This window comes from Alexandromys fortis, unplaced genomic scaffold, assembly GCF_014885135.2.
Source record: "Alexandromys fortis isolate MF-2015 unplaced genomic scaffold, M_Fortis_MF-2015_v1.1 scaffold_243, whole genome shotgun sequence".
Lineage (NCBI taxonomy): Eukaryota > Metazoa > Chordata > Mammalia > Rodentia > Cricetidae > Alexandromys > Alexandromys fortis.
In genome coordinates, this window is record NW_026068121.1 from 1,625,566 (window position 1) to 1,639,933 (window position 14,368).

The window sequence follows — 14,368 nt, forward strand, 5'->3', positions numbered from 1 at the left end:
CGTAGATCAGGATGTAGCTCTTGGCTACTGCTCCAGCCATGCCTGTCCTTTCCCCGCCATGATGATTGTGGACTGAGCCTCTGAAACTGTATGCAAGCCCCAGTTAAATGCTTCCTTTATAAGAGTTGCCTTGGTCATGGTGTTTCCGGGCAGTGAGTGATAGACCAGTAACTAAGACAGTATCGTTGCCCTTATTTTTCACAGGGGGAAACTGAGGCATGGGGAGGCATTATGTTAAGAAATGAGTCCCAGATCAATCAACTTGAAATAGTAGAGTTGAGATTTGAATCCTGTATCCTGGTGCAGGGTTTTCCCCCTTCCCCCATGAGATGGCGCTCCATTAGCTTCTGCCCTGACCCCTGCCTGGACCCTCAGGCCAGGGAAGCAGCCATCTTACCTTGCAGGAGAATTCTGGTCTCAGAGTCCGTGTCTGGCACTTGGTCACTGAGGTCTGCAGCGGGCACATCCTCCCTCTGCACGCCCTCTGCAGGGTGAGAGTGAGAGAGGTGGATAGCACCATCCCCCTGCCCTTTTCCTGGTGCCCCACACCACCCTGCCTGCTCTACCTGCCTCCTCACCTTTGCCAAGCTTCTCTGGATTCAGTGTACGGGTGATCACTGTCTTGTTGACTCGTATGCCTTCCGGCTGTGAAGGAGGATGGATTAAATGACAAGAGACACATTGTAATGAATTAGGTCGGTATAATAAGTGACCAGGCTAGCTCAAGAGTAACAGGAATACTTTAATGGTTAAAGAGGGGAAAAAACTTACACTACATGTATGTTTGTGCATGTGTGAGTGTATGTGTGAGTGTGTGCAAGTGTGCTAGCATTTTTGTGCAGGTGAACGTGGCAGTGCATGTGTTTGGGGTGTACGTGTATGTATAAGTGTGCGTGCATGTATGCAAGTGTATTCGAGTATACATGCCTGTGTAAGTGCATGTGTGACTGTGAGGTGTGCATTTGTGTATGTGTTGTGTGTATGCATGTGTGTACACATGTGCACGTATTGTGTGCATGCATGTGAATGTGTGCATGTGAAAATGTCAAGGCTATATGTCTTCTCTGACCGTGCCTTCTGAGGCAGTCTCTCGGCAATCAGTGATCCTTTTCCTCTGGCTTCTCTTCGGGCTCTGGGGATCTGAACTCAGGTCCTTATGCTTGGACAGCAAGCACTTGGCCAGGGGAGCAATCTCCCTAGGACTTTTCCCTTTTTCAAAATTTGAGACAGGGTTTCATTGAGTTACCCCTGCCGTCCTCAAATCCATGATTCTCCTGCCCCACCTCCCCAGTGCTAGGATGACAGTCCATATCCCATTGAGCACAGAGCCCAGAGATTTGTATGAACCAGTTCAGGGCTCTGCACACCAAGACCCAGCCAGTTCTAAGTTCTGTATCACCTGAGCCCAGCTATGATCCTTGGTGTCTCAGAGCCAGACCAACAGCAGGGAGATCTGAAGGCTAGGGGCAGCAGATGCCTCCAAGGACTCACCACGACCTTCAGGGTCTTCTTGACACCATCACTGACGAACTGGCCAAAAACGGCAGCCTTGACCTCCACCTCCTGGAGGCCGATCTTCAAGGGGACAATGACGTAAGGCACTGCCACGGAGGACTTGGGAGGGATTCTGATGGTCTGGTAGTAGTGTTTCTTGGCGGTGGCCAGGCTGCAGAAGGCTGGGTTGTACAACAGTTCTACCCTCACCTACAGGGGAGAAAGGGGCCAGTGCAGGTGAGGGGGGGCAGGACTGGTGGGGGGGCAGGGCTGGTGGGGGGGCAGGGTAGGTGAAGGGGACCGCGACAATGAGGGGGGACCAGGGTAGGTGAGGGAGAACTGGGGCAGGTGAAGGAAGACCTGGGGAAAGTGAGGGCGGACCAGCGCAGGTGAGGAGGGACCAGGGAAGATGAGGGGAGATTAGGGTAGGTGAGGGGGGACCAGGACAGATGATGGGGGACAATGGCAAGTGATGGGGGACCGAAGCAGGTGAGGATGGACCAAGACAGTAGAGAGGGAACCAGGGCAGGTGGGCGGGGCAGGGTCTCAGGGAAGGAAGGGGCCAGGGCAGGTGAGGGGAAACAAGGGCAGGTGAGGGTGGATTCACGGGTCCTGTTCAACCTCCCAGCTCCGACTGGCTCCCACCTTAAGCTCGACGTTATCACGGTAGTTGAAGAGCACAGCTCTGATCTCCACCTGCTCATTGCGCACCACGGAGTAGGGCAGCCTCAGGTCGATGAAGAAATCCTGCATCACTGTGATCTCATAGGGGTCCGCCACACAGATCCCTGTGTCCAGGTGGGAGGGCTGTGTGGGGTGGGGGCAGCCAGGACCTGCTTCAAGTTCCCTAGCCGGCCATGGCTGATCCCATTCGCAGATAGGTAGAGACTAAAACATGCACATGGTCATCACGGCCAGCTGTGTCCAACCTGTGTTTTTACATGTGCACATGCATGTGGAGGCCATAAATTGACACTGGGTGTCATCGTCAATTGCTCCTCCACCTTGTTTAATTTTATGTATGTACACATGTGTCTGTGTGCATATCAGTGCAGTACCCAAGGAGGCCAGAAGAGGGCACTAGATCCCCTGGAGCTGCAAGCAGTTGTTAGCTGCCTAAATGGGGGCTGGGAACCGAAGTCTGGCCCTCTGCAAGATTAGTAAATGCTCTTAGACACTGAGCTCCTCTGGCCCTCTATCTCATTTTTTGACCCAGGGTTTCTACTGACCCTGGAGCTCACTGATTGGCTTGACTGCCTGGTCAGGAAGACCCAGGGCTCCTCCTGTTCCTGGCTCCCCAGCGTTGGGATGACAAACTGACACAAGGACACCCTGCTTTCTCTGCAGGTTCTGCAGAAGGAGCTTGGTAGATGTTTGTAGGGAGCAGTTCACTGCTGAGCCCCCTCCCTAGCCCCTCCCTTACCTTTCTTATCTGACAAGCTCACTGCCAGAATCTCCCAGGTGGTGATGGAGTCTTTGAGGAAGATGTTCATGACCTTCGTGGAGATTCTGAGAAGGCAGAAATTTAAAATCAAGGGGTGAGATCTAGCAGGATGGAGACGGGTGTGGAGGGGGAGGCCCCCTGGGGACAGGTTAGAGAGGAGCTCTGTGTTGCAGGCCATGGACCTCCACGGTGACTCCAGAGGAGACAGGAAGTTAGCAGGTGCAAGCAAGCAAATCCTATGCAGATTAGCTTGTCTGGGAAGATGCTTTCTGTCCTAGCCTCACCTCCCTTTTAAAAAATATATCCACTCTGTGTGTGTGTGTGTGTGTGAGAGAGAGAGAGAGTGTGGCATCCTTCTGCTCTGACCTTTAGGTGGAGGTTAAGGACAACCTGTAGGAATTGGTTTTCCCCTTCCACTGTGTCAGTCTTGGGATCCAGCACCTTTATCCTTGAACATCGAGCCATACCCATTCTTTTCTGGTTCCTTCAACTCCTCTATGGTCCACAACCAGCTCTCTGGAAACTGGCTTCGGGAGACGATATCTTCTTCAGGCATTATATCTTCATCCATGTCACCTGAGGATGGGTAGATGTGGCTGTGGTCTGGAAAAAGATCCACTCTGGGGTGGCTCGCGAGCATGCATTTCTGAGCTGTGTAAATGCATTCGCCCTGGGGTGAGGGTTTTCTGCAGGTCTCAGACACATTGGGGATTTGTGGGGATTCCTCTCTCCATCCAGGAAATAAAAACTAAAAATCATGTTCTACAGATGTGTTGGAATCAAGTGAAGCATTATCCAAGCTGGTTGGAACTCATTGGGTAGCCCAGGCTGGCCTGGGATCTGCAGCAATCCTCTTGCCTCAGCCTCCTGAGTGCAGGAATGAGAGGCATGTTCCACATCTAGATTCAATGTGGAAGAGTTGTAAAACTTACCTTGTTTGTGGGATGGGGGCATAGGCAGTGTGAGGAATGCCCTGGGCTCCCTCTGCCCCTTCCCCTTCCCTGAGCCACCTCTCCCTCCCCCCCCCCCCCTTAGCCTCTTCCTTGCTATGAAGCCCAGCTGGCCTCCATCCTCCCCCTTCTCTCTTCCCAGGGTTCAGGGTTGGGTCACAGTCTTTGGGCTACACTTCCAGCAGAAAGGTGCAGCCACTGCATCACTGAGTAGCCCTGTCCTCTCCCTTCAGCCTCCATCCCCAATGTCAACCCGTGAGGCGCCACTCACTCCTGGCCAGGCCCAGCACTTGGTCTCGCTGGTGCTTCTGACGAAGCGCGGTGATGTAGTTGCAGCAGTCTATAAAAGCCTTCACACAGCTCTCCCCCTTGCTGATGAAGCGTGCCCGGCGCTGGCAGGAAAACTTCATAGGGATATCGCGCATGCCATCCTCACAACACTTCCGCAGACCCTTGTCCGTGTACTGACCCGCTGTGGGAGGCCCGGACCTGGTGTCAGCCTTAGTCATCAGGAAAGCATAGGACCCAGCTCCAGATAGAATTTCCCCACCTCCCTTGGGATTCTAACAGGGTTAGGATGGGCATCAGCAGAGGACTCCTAACCTTTGCCCATCCTCTTCTCCGTCAGCTGTACTGAGCGACGGCGGCGGGCAGCCTGCTTGATGCACTCTGAATCTGAGGGAGAGCCGAGAGTGAGATGGGGGAGACGGGGTTTATTGGGGAGAGCCGAGAGTGAGATGGGGGAGATGGGGGTTTATTGCACTTTTTTTTTTTTTTTTTTTTTTTTTGCAGTAGAAGAGACTGGGGCTCAGGGAGTAGCAATGGAGCTGGTGAAATGGCTCAATTGGTATTGGGGCTTGCAGCTAATACTGATGACCTGTTAGATTGCCAGGACTCAAGTGGTGGAAGCTGAGAACTGACTGTTGCACGTTGTCTTCTAACCTCCACATGTATGCTGTGGTGTGAGCACACACAGACACATGTGCACATTTATGCACATCTGCATGCACACCCATGCACATGTCCATTCACAGGAGCATGCACACAAATACAATTGAAAATGAATTTTAAACAGAACAGCAGGTGCTGCTGGTGGAGGAGGGGCTGAGACTCAGTTTCCTGCTCTCAGGGTCCTGCTCTTGGTGGGCATCTGGGGGTGAAGGCATGTCCTCCGTCCTGTCAACCTCTGATCCCTTTTCTCACTCGTTCTCTGCTCAGTCTGCAGGCCTTCATTTGTTTTGAAGGCCAGTCCTGCATCCGCGAAGACCCCCGCATAGTCCTTTCCACTGCCTGGGGTACAGCCGATGTCTGCCTTCTCTACCACGTCCCAGATCTGCAGGTGGCATGAGATGGGTTGGGTGGCGGAGGTGGGAAGGGGAGAGGCCAGGTTGGCAGAGCTTCATTCAACCCACCATGATGTTTGACCTGGCCATCCTCATCCCTCATATGCTCATATGCAGCCCCCAGCAAACTCCCAGCTCAGCCTCGGGCACACCCTACACCCTCGTTTCCCCAGACTCCCCTCCAGGCCAGACTCTGGGATGCAGGTGCTCACCTTGCTCTGTGTAAGTTTGTTCTTCTTGTTCAGCACAAACACGCCCTTGTCCACGGCCACCAGGCCCACTCGGGCCCCCTGATTTCCCTCGATCCTGAGTGTTGTTTGCTGCCCAGGTGCCGGGTGTCTGTTATCTCTCAGGTCACCCTTCACCACCAGCTATAGGGAGGGTGGAGAAGCAAGATGGATGAGTCAACCCTGGAAGGACCACAGAGAGAGGGGGGGGGGAAGGGAGGGGAGACAGACAGACTAAATGGAAAGAGAAAATGGGGGGAGAGAGTGGGAGGAAGAGAGAATGGGGTAGGAGTGGAGGGAAGAGATAAGTGAAAGTGAGCGAGGCCAGGAGAGGGTTAGGAAGAGAAGAGAGAAGAGAAAAAGAAGGGATGCAAAGGGCGGAAGTGATGGGGGTGCAAAGCAGGCAGCACGCTGTGAGGTCCAGGCCCAACCTAGTCCACATAATGAATTTCAGTACACTCAGGGTATATAGTGAGACAATGTCTTTAAGAAATAGAAAGGAATGAGGGGAAGAGAGATGAAAGAGGGAGAAGATGAAGAGAGAGAGAGAGAGAGAGACTTACCGTGCCTACACAGGAATCCTTTACATCCACCCACACAGAGTCTGCCACCACCTCCCTCTGGCCATTGGCGCCAATCAGGGTGTAGTAAGCCACCAGGCGGAAGGAAGGAATGAAATCTGGGGTGATAGGCAGGGCCAAGACCACCAGGTCCTGGCCAGGCTCCCGAACCTGGCGGCCTGCCTTCAGTAGCTTCCCTTTGTTCATAATCTGAAAGGATGATGGGCATGAGAACCAGGATGGGGCTAGGTGGAATGGGTAGGGGACCCCGGTCTGTGCAGGGATCCCTAGAATGGGCAGGGGAGACCCCGGGGCTGAGCAGGGATCCCTAGAATGGCAGGGGAGATCCTGGGGCTGAGCAGGGATCCCTAGATAGGCAGGGGAAACTCCAGGGTTTGATAGGGATACTTAGGATTGTTAGGGGACACCCTGAGGTTGGGTAGTGATCCCTAGGATTCTTAAGGGGACCCCGGAGCTGGAAAGGGATCCCTAGGATGGGCAGGGGAGACCTCAGGACTGGGCAGGGATATCTAGGATGTGCAGGGGAGACCCTGGGGCTGTGCCTGGATCCCGATGATGGGCAGGGGAGATCCCGGGGCCAGGTAGGGATCCCTAGGATAGGCAGGGGAGACCCAGGGCTGGGCAGGCATCCCTAGGATCGACAGGTGAGATCCCAGGACTGGGCAGGGAACCCTAGGATAGGCAGGGGAGACCCCGTGGCTGGGTGGGGATCCCTAAGATGGGCAGGGGAAACCCTGGAGCCAGGCAAGGATCTTTAGGATACTGGAGAGTCATGTAGGGGAGCTGAGGCTTCTGGTGACCACGGACCAGGTAGGTGTAGTAGCGAATCTTGGCTTCTTGGCCAGGGTCTGTGCGAAGGTGGAAGTTGACTTTGAGGTTGTCCCCTGGTTTGAGCTCTTCACGAGACACTGCCAGATGCAGGTAGTTGTTGGAGTTGTGCATAGTGCCATAGGGCTGTGCCGTCATGGTGTTGGTTGCTTGTCGAGTATCCAGGATACCATTGTCCTTAGTGCGCACCTAGGGAGGGGAAGAGGGAGGCATGCTGGTTCCCAGCGCTGCCCAGGGTGGAATCCCTGAAGCTCACAAAGGCTCTGGGATGCTCCATACTGACTGCCAGCTTGACAGCATGGAGAACCCACCAGGAGGCGAGCTCTGATCTTGCCAGCGAGGGGTTCTAGGTTGGGAAGACCCCTATGGGTGGCACCGTCCTCCCCTGAGCTAGAGCGCTGGACTGAAGAGAAAGGAGCAGCCTAGCCGAATGCTACTGTTCATCTCTGCGGATGGCATATGAACAGCTGCTTTAGGTAGTCTCCTGCCTCTGCGCCCACCCAGTCACTGGACTCTCTGTACACCTTCCTTCCTGAAGTGGTTTTGTCAGTTTTTTTTTTTTTTTTTTTTTATTACAGCGACTTGGGATCCTCTGGGTGACCCACAGAACCCGTCACGAAGCGAGCAGAGCCCCGAGTAGTTCTCTGACAATGGAGACTAGGATCTGAGCTCTGGACACTCACCGTGATGGTCAGTTTATTGCGGTTGTTGGGCGTGTTGACACTCAGCCTGGCCACACCATCATCTTGGGTGACAGCCTGTGAGTCAAGTCCTTCAATGACGACGGGCACTCGGGGGGCTGGAGAGCCATCAGGGTTGGTCACAAACACCTGTGAACAGAGGCGGGCGGGGAAGTGTCAGGTGGTGTGGTAGGAAGGACGCAGCTGGAAGCGGGGACTGGCCCCTCATCTTACCTTGATGTCGAAGGGCATGGCTGGCTTGAAGAATTTGGGTGTCTTGGTGAAGTGGATCTGGTACGGGGAGGTGACAATCGCGATCCCACTGCGCTCTGCCTCCACCATGTCACTACCTGAGGGGAGGAGTGGTAAAGGTCTGGGCAGGCTCCTCAGCTGCCCCTCAGGGCCAGGCCTCCTCCCTCAGGCTAGCCTTGCTATATGACTTCCCTCACCTCAACAGGCCTTACCCGAGTTCAGGATGACAGTGACTGAGACGTACAGGGACTTCCCCACCAGGGCATCAGCGTTGGAGGGCAGTACCCCATCCAGCAGTGTCTGTCGTTGGAGCACTGCCTCCCCCCAACCGTTATCGATCTGTGGAGGATAGGGGAGCCTGAGGGAGGAGCTGGGAAGGGGAGGAGCTCAGGACTGGTGGCTGGGTTCAGCTAGAGGAGGGACTGGGAGGGGCGAAGAGGTAGGAGGGGCTCTGGGGCGGGGGCGTGGTCTCGGGGGAGATGGCAAGGTTCCAGGCTGTCAGGGGCTGGGGCAGTACCACTACGCGCTGGAGGGATTGGGACAGAGAAAACTTCTTGTCGCCATCCTGGACCCCAAAGATCACGAAGGCCATCCCGTCCACATTCTTCCCATACAGGAACCTGCGAGGGAAGAAGACTTCGGGTAATGAAGACCTCTCTGACTGTGGCTGGAGACCCGTCCCCCATGCACCTCCCCGACCCTCACCTGGCCGAGATGGAAACTTCCAGGCCATTTGGGTCGTCGATGTAATAAAATGGCTTTTCAAGGTTCACCAGGACCTCGAAACTGGGCAGCACTGGGGTGGGGTGTGGAGATAGCAAAGATGGCATTGGCAGGACTGCCAGGGTAGCACAGGCACAGCGGTCTTTTCTTTATCCCAAGCCTGTCTGACCCACCGGGACTTACCATACTCCTTCACCTCAAACTGCGCGGTGAAGATCTGCTGTGGTGCATGCTCGTAAAAGGCTCGGACCTTCCACTGTCCCATGCTGCAAGAAATGAGGAGTGTGACCCACCGGGCCTCCAAGCGCCTCCCCATCCCTCTCCTGGGACAGGGGGGTCCTGTTCCTGGAGACCCAGACATACTTGACCAGTTCCGGAATGTTCCAAGAGAAGGGTAAGATGCCATACTGGTTTTGGGAAGACAGGGTGTCTCTCTTGATGGGCACGCCATCGGGGGTCTGTAAGGAGTCAGGAAAGGCATATGGATTAAAGCAACTCTGTGAGACCCAACCACAACATTTCTATGTCTGCTGAGGTGGCATTTAAAAGCACAGACCTTGTTCAGTCAGCCTAGGTTCAAATCCCTACTATGCCACTTACAAGCTGGGTGATCTCAGGCAGATGGCTCAACCTCTCTGTGCTGTGCATTTTATGTATGTTTAGATAAAAGGTCCTGACCTCACTGGCTTAGGACATAGTTCATCCAGCAAATTGACTGGGTGTTTGTTTACAAGATCAGGGGTGGTGTGTGTGTGTGTGTGTGTGTGTGTGTGTAGCAGAGGGAATGAGAGACGGAGAGGAGAAAGGCAAGGAAGGAACACGGCAGGAAGACTTGGGCTTTGACTCTAAAGAAGTGGGAAGGTTGTGGGGGAGAAGTGGGGGGGATCCTCACTCAGGCTTTCCCAGGCGCCCTCTACTGGGCAGAGTATATTACACGGAGTTACAATTAAGGGTCATCCCTACCTTCTGATTGGAAAACAGGCTCAGAAAGCTTCTCTGGGTTCAGATCCTGCATCTATGACCCTCCTATGGGTATCCCTCCTATGGGGATCTCTAGGTCTCTGGCTCCTCTGCACTGGCCATGCTGTGCAGCCATTTGCCCCTTTCTGAGGCTCTCTGGGAAACTCAGTAGCTGGTACCTCAATGGTGATGACAACCGTCCTGGCCACGGGCAGTAGCTCGTCGTCTACGGTGAAGATCCGATAGAGGACTAGATGGTGTGGGGGAGACAAGCGAGTCCCATTAGACCTCAGGTTCTGGGAGGGTCCTCCAGCCCTGGTGTGTGCAGCCACCCGCAGCACTTACCCGTGGATCCTGGGGTGTAGATGGTCTTGTCTGTCTGGATGAAGAGGTACCCACTCTGGAAGCTCACCAGCACCACTTTCTCCACCACCGTTTGCCCGAAGCTTGCCACCACTGTCACATACTTTTGCCCCTTATTTGTCTGGAACTCCTTACTGGCCGGAATCTGCACATGGGTGTGTGTGTGTGGAAGGGGGGACAGTCAGGAGTCCGAGCCTCTGGACCTCCTGTGTCACTCCTCAGATGGGCAGGAGTCAGGGAGTTGGGGCTCAGGGAGTATAGTTTTGCAGTGGCTCAGAGGGGACTTGGAAAGAAGATTCAGAGGGGAGGGGCTCAGAGGGCGGACCTCAGAGGGGATGGACTCAGTGGGGTGGGTCTCAGAGTGGCAGAGCACAGAATGGCGGAATTTAGAATGTAGATTCTGAGGGGAGGGGCTCAGAGGGGTGGAGCTCAGAGTTGCCGAGGGCGGGCTCAGAGGGGCGGAGCTCAGAGGGGTAGTTCTAAGAGGGGAGGGACTTAGATGGTAGATTCTGAGGAGAGGGGCTCAAAGGGAGGGGCTAAGTGGACCGCGCTCAGAGGGGAGGGGCTCAGTGGGCGGGGCTCATGGGGGACGGTCTAAGATGGCAGAATTCAGAGGTGCGCGGGGGCGTGGAAGGGGGCTAAGAGGGGCGGGGTTTAGAGTGTTGGGGCACATAGGGGAAGAACTTAAAAAGTAGATTCTGAGGCGAGTGGCTCAGAGGAGTGGAGACTCAGAAGGTAGGGGCCCAGGGGCGGGGCTCAGAGGGGCATGGCACTGAGGGGAGGGACTTAGCAGGTAGAGTCTGAGGGGAGGGGCCCAGAGGAGTGGGACTCAGATGGGAGGGGTTCAGGGGGCAGAGCTCAGTGTAGAGGTACTCAGGAGAGGGGACTCAGGCTGGACCTAAGGGGCTGTAGTTGTCTGTAGCTCCACATTCCCTTGCCCACCTTGATTTTAACGGTGCCCAGGTGTCTAGTGGCGCCTGTCAGCACTGTCTTCTCGCTGGTCAGCACCTGCTTCTTTGGGAAATCGTGCACAGAGACTGAGACTGGGACGTCATTCTGTGCCTCATGGGCCTCCAGCACGATGGTCTCTTCGCTCTCCAGCCTCAGGACATTGGGGGTGATGATGGAATACCTGCGTGAGGAGTACCGGAGAGGATGTCACCTCAAGACTGCAGACTCCGGCCCTCACCTGTCGCTGCTTCTGGAGGGCTCTCAGTGCTGGGTTCCAGAGCAGACATCTGGATCCATGTTCCTCCCCAAGGACCACCACCTCCCTTCCTTCTCCCTCCCCCTCGGTCACTGGAAGCTGGCTCTCCCTGGTCTTAGCACTTGGCCGCAGGAGCAAGTGCTCTATCACCGAGCTACCCTCACCTCTTCTCACTCTTCTATTTGGAGATGGAGTCTTCCTAAGTTGCCCTTTGCTAAGTTGCCCAAGCTAGCCCTGAATTCACTATGTAGTCCAGGCTTGCCTAGAATGTGCGCGCCTCCTGCCTCTGTCTCCAGAGTAGCTGGGATAACAGGCCAGAGTCATCAGGCCCTATCTGAGCTTGGCTTTTGACAGTCCACACAGTCAACGGTTGCAGACCCCAACAGTGCCCCAGTTCACAAATCTCAACCTCACCAATGCCTAAACCATGAGGCATCAGACACCCTAAGTCGACAGATCTTCTGTTCTATAAGTAGGCACCTCGATGCTACAGTAGGGGATTTGATGATCATGAGCCTGTAAATACCCTCACACTGAAGCGGACCAGATTCTGTGTGTTCACATGTTCATGAATATGCTCCTGACATGCGCGTGTGTGGAGGCCCGAGGGCAATGCCACGTGTCCTGTGTTCCCACTCACACACCTTACTCCCTTGAGTCAAGGTCTTTATTCTCTGAACCTGGTGCTGGGCTGTCTCCAGCCCCATACAGTGTGAGGTTACGGGCACTGAGGTCACTCCTGGCTCTTCCATGGGTGCTGGGAGTTTGACCAAGGTTCATGTTCATGCAGCAAGAGTTCTTCCCCACCGAGCCATCTCCCAGTCCCCACCACAAACTCCTAACAACCATATCTTGTACCCTTCCCCCACAGAGAGCACTCTCACCCAGGGAACTTAGGAAGTCTACCCAGAACTGCACCCCAGAAGGTAACTACTTACATGGGACTCCCCAGAGCCAGGGGGGAGCCGGCCAGCAGCAGCAGCAGCAGCAGCTGGGACCCTGAAGCAGGTCCCATAGTGGAGGACTAAGGTGGGGAGTGAGGGAGGTGAGGGGCAGGGGCAGGCAGGAGTGAGCCAGGCTGTGGAGGACTGCTTCTTATGTGGACCTCCTCCTCTGGGCCCTCCCTGTTCCTGCACCCAGGGACTGCCCCAGATTTTGCAACACTGTTTCCTAAGCTTTTCACAAGCCTGGGGCCAACACGTCTTGGGGGAGTATCCCAACGCACATTTCCCTGGCTCTTGGGGTCAAGGCCAAATGCTGAACCTTGGCTGATCCCTATTGTACTTGGTTACAGTTAAAAAAAGAAAAAGAAAAACAAAACAAAACAAAACAAAAAAACAATTGAAGTCTAAAGAGACTCTCTCCACACTGAGCTGGGTTCCAGCACCAGAGCTTGTCTGTCTGTCTGGTTCTACCCCCCACCCCCCAACCACCCACAGGTCTTGTTAAACCAGCAGTTCTCAACCTGTGGGTCATGACCCCTCTGTGGGCTGCATATCAGGTGCTTACATTATGATTCATAACAGAAGCAAAATTACAGCCATAATGAAGGAATGAAAATAATTCCGTGGTTGGCGGGGGTCACCATGACATGGGGAGCTATATTAAAAGATTGCAGCATCAGGAAGCTTAAGAACCACTGTGCTAAATAATCCTGAACTCCTGCATCTAAGCAATCCTCCTGCCGCCACCTTCCTGGTTGCTGGGCATCACCAAGCATTTATAAACCAAGCCACTTACAAAGGCATTTATAAACCAAGCCTCTACTATGAGGAGGGTTGGTGTTGGGTACCCCTGAACACACAGCCCCAGCTCTGTGGGATGTTTTCTGCAGCGAGAAAGAATTCAGCTGCTGAGACGATCCAGGAGGGCTTCTTGGAGGGGAGGACAGTTCAGCTTGGCTGTTCAATCGCCAAGAAGTGTGCTAGGAAAAAGAATTTGCCCAGCACACGAGAAGGACTGGGTATCTGTCTCAGTGGCATGGAACTCAATTCTGTGCTGCAGGCCTATCAGCCCAGTACTACCACATAGAGGCAGGACAATCGAGAGTTCAATGTCAGCCTCACCTCCAAGTTAGTGGCCTGTCTGGGCTACACGACACCTTTCCTTCCCTCGTCTCTCCTCCCATCCCTTCCCCTCCCCTCTCCTTTCCGTTTCTTTTCCTTTTTGCTTATAAGACAAGGTTTTCCTGTTTTTTCCTGGCTCTCCTGGAGCTAGCTCTATAGCCCAAGCTGGCCTCAAACTCACAGAGGTCCGCCTGCCTCTACCTCTCGAGGGCTAGGATTAAAGGCGTGCACCACCACCTCCATGCTTTTTTGTTCTTTTTTAATTTTGGATTTTTGAGACGGGCTTTCTCCGTGTAACTCCCCTGGCCGTCCTGAAACTGGCTCTGTAGCCCAGGCTGGCCTCGAACTCACTGAGAATCACCTGCCTCTGCCTCTGTTGGGATTAAAGGCATGTATCACCACCCAAATTAAATATTTATTTTATAGGTATGTGTCTGAGTGTTTTGCGTGCATGTATGTCAGTGCACCACATGCATGTCTGATGCTTATAGCGGGCAGAAGAAGACATTGGATCCCCTAGAACTGGAATTTCAGATGTTTGTTAGAGCAGAATAGGGGTGCTGGGAATCGAATAAGAATTCTTTGGATGGGCAACCCGTGCTAGATGACAACCAATAAGCCATCTCTCTGGCCCCACAGACTCTGTTCCAAGAGAAAGATCAATGTCCAACCACAGCTTCAACAGTAACTCTTAGCCGCCTCTCTGTGCTCTTCCTGAATAGTCTGTGTTTTCTGTGTGTGAAAGATTTTCCTCAAAGATTGTTCCAGATCAATGCTCACAGAACCCTTACCACTCCTGCCAACTGCCCTGGTGTGAAAGCAGCAGGTCCATCACCGGCCTCACTCACTGGCAGTCACTTCCTGTCTAAGCTGCCACTCTCTGGAGGCATGGAAGAGCCCTGGGCCTCAAGCAGAGTGCCAGCACACCTGGTGTCTCCCTGGGCTTACTAGCTCTTGCCAGCTTGCTCTCTTGGGTTCTACAGATTTAGACACCTGCTGGCTGGGTTGTAAATTCCAGGAAGTGAATTCCCAGTTTCCCTAGGTCCTGGCTGCTAGGTTTTGCTTGATGAATTTCAGATCTGTTGAGAAAGGGTCCTATGTAGCCTTGGCTGGCTGAGAACTCAGATGTCCTCCTGCCTCTGCCTCCAAAGTGCTGAATGGGATTAAAGGGGCAGCTATGAAATCTAGCTGTTTTTTCTTTTTTTTTTTTTCTGATTTATGATAGTGTCTTCTGTAGCCTGGGTTGACTT

At 53.9% G+C, this 14,368-nt stretch overlaps 1 protein-coding gene across 2 annotated transcripts in view; it reads right to left on the reverse strand.

Moving 5' to 3' along the window:
* Positions 1 to 12,155, reverse strand: part of C3 (complement C3) — a 29,907-nt gene extending 17,752 nt beyond the window's left edge. For both annotated transcript variants that reach the window (XM_050125337.1, XM_050125338.1), the window contains exons 1-23: positions 11,991 to 12,155; positions 10,788 to 10,977; positions 9,828 to 9,990; positions 9,662 to 9,732; positions 8,886 to 8,980; positions 8,706 to 8,788; positions 8,505 to 8,595; positions 8,317 to 8,419; positions 8,012 to 8,138; positions 7,782 to 7,897; positions 7,551 to 7,697; positions 6,847 to 7,056; positions 6,022 to 6,228; positions 5,444 to 5,602; positions 5,092 to 5,221; positions 4,492 to 4,563; positions 4,160 to 4,360; positions 3,406 to 3,514; positions 2,918 to 3,003; positions 2,140 to 2,282; positions 1,492 to 1,704; positions 579 to 645; positions 398 to 484 (exon numbers count right to left, since the gene is read on the reverse strand). In XM_050125337.1, the coding sequence (XP_049981294.1) occupies positions 398 to 484; positions 579 to 645; positions 1,492 to 1,704; positions 2,140 to 2,282; positions 2,918 to 3,003; positions 3,406 to 3,514; positions 4,160 to 4,360; positions 4,492 to 4,563; positions 5,092 to 5,221; positions 5,444 to 5,602; positions 6,022 to 6,228; positions 6,847 to 7,056; positions 7,551 to 7,697; positions 7,782 to 7,897; positions 8,012 to 8,138; positions 8,317 to 8,419; positions 8,505 to 8,595; positions 8,706 to 8,788; positions 8,886 to 8,980; positions 9,662 to 9,732; positions 9,828 to 9,990; positions 10,788 to 10,977; positions 11,991 to 12,067 (2,947 nt within the window). In that variant the 5' untranslated portion in view covers positions 12,068 to 12,155. The remainder of the gene's footprint in view (positions 1 to 397; positions 485 to 578; positions 646 to 1,491; positions 1,705 to 2,139; positions 2,283 to 2,917; positions 3,004 to 3,405; positions 3,515 to 4,159; positions 4,361 to 4,491; positions 4,564 to 5,091; positions 5,222 to 5,443; positions 5,603 to 6,021; positions 6,229 to 6,846; positions 7,057 to 7,550; positions 7,698 to 7,781; positions 7,898 to 8,011; positions 8,139 to 8,316; positions 8,420 to 8,504; positions 8,596 to 8,705; positions 8,789 to 8,885; positions 8,981 to 9,661; positions 9,733 to 9,827; positions 9,991 to 10,787; positions 10,978 to 11,990) is intronic.
* Between the last annotated feature and the right edge of the window lie 2,213 nt (positions 12,156 to 14,368).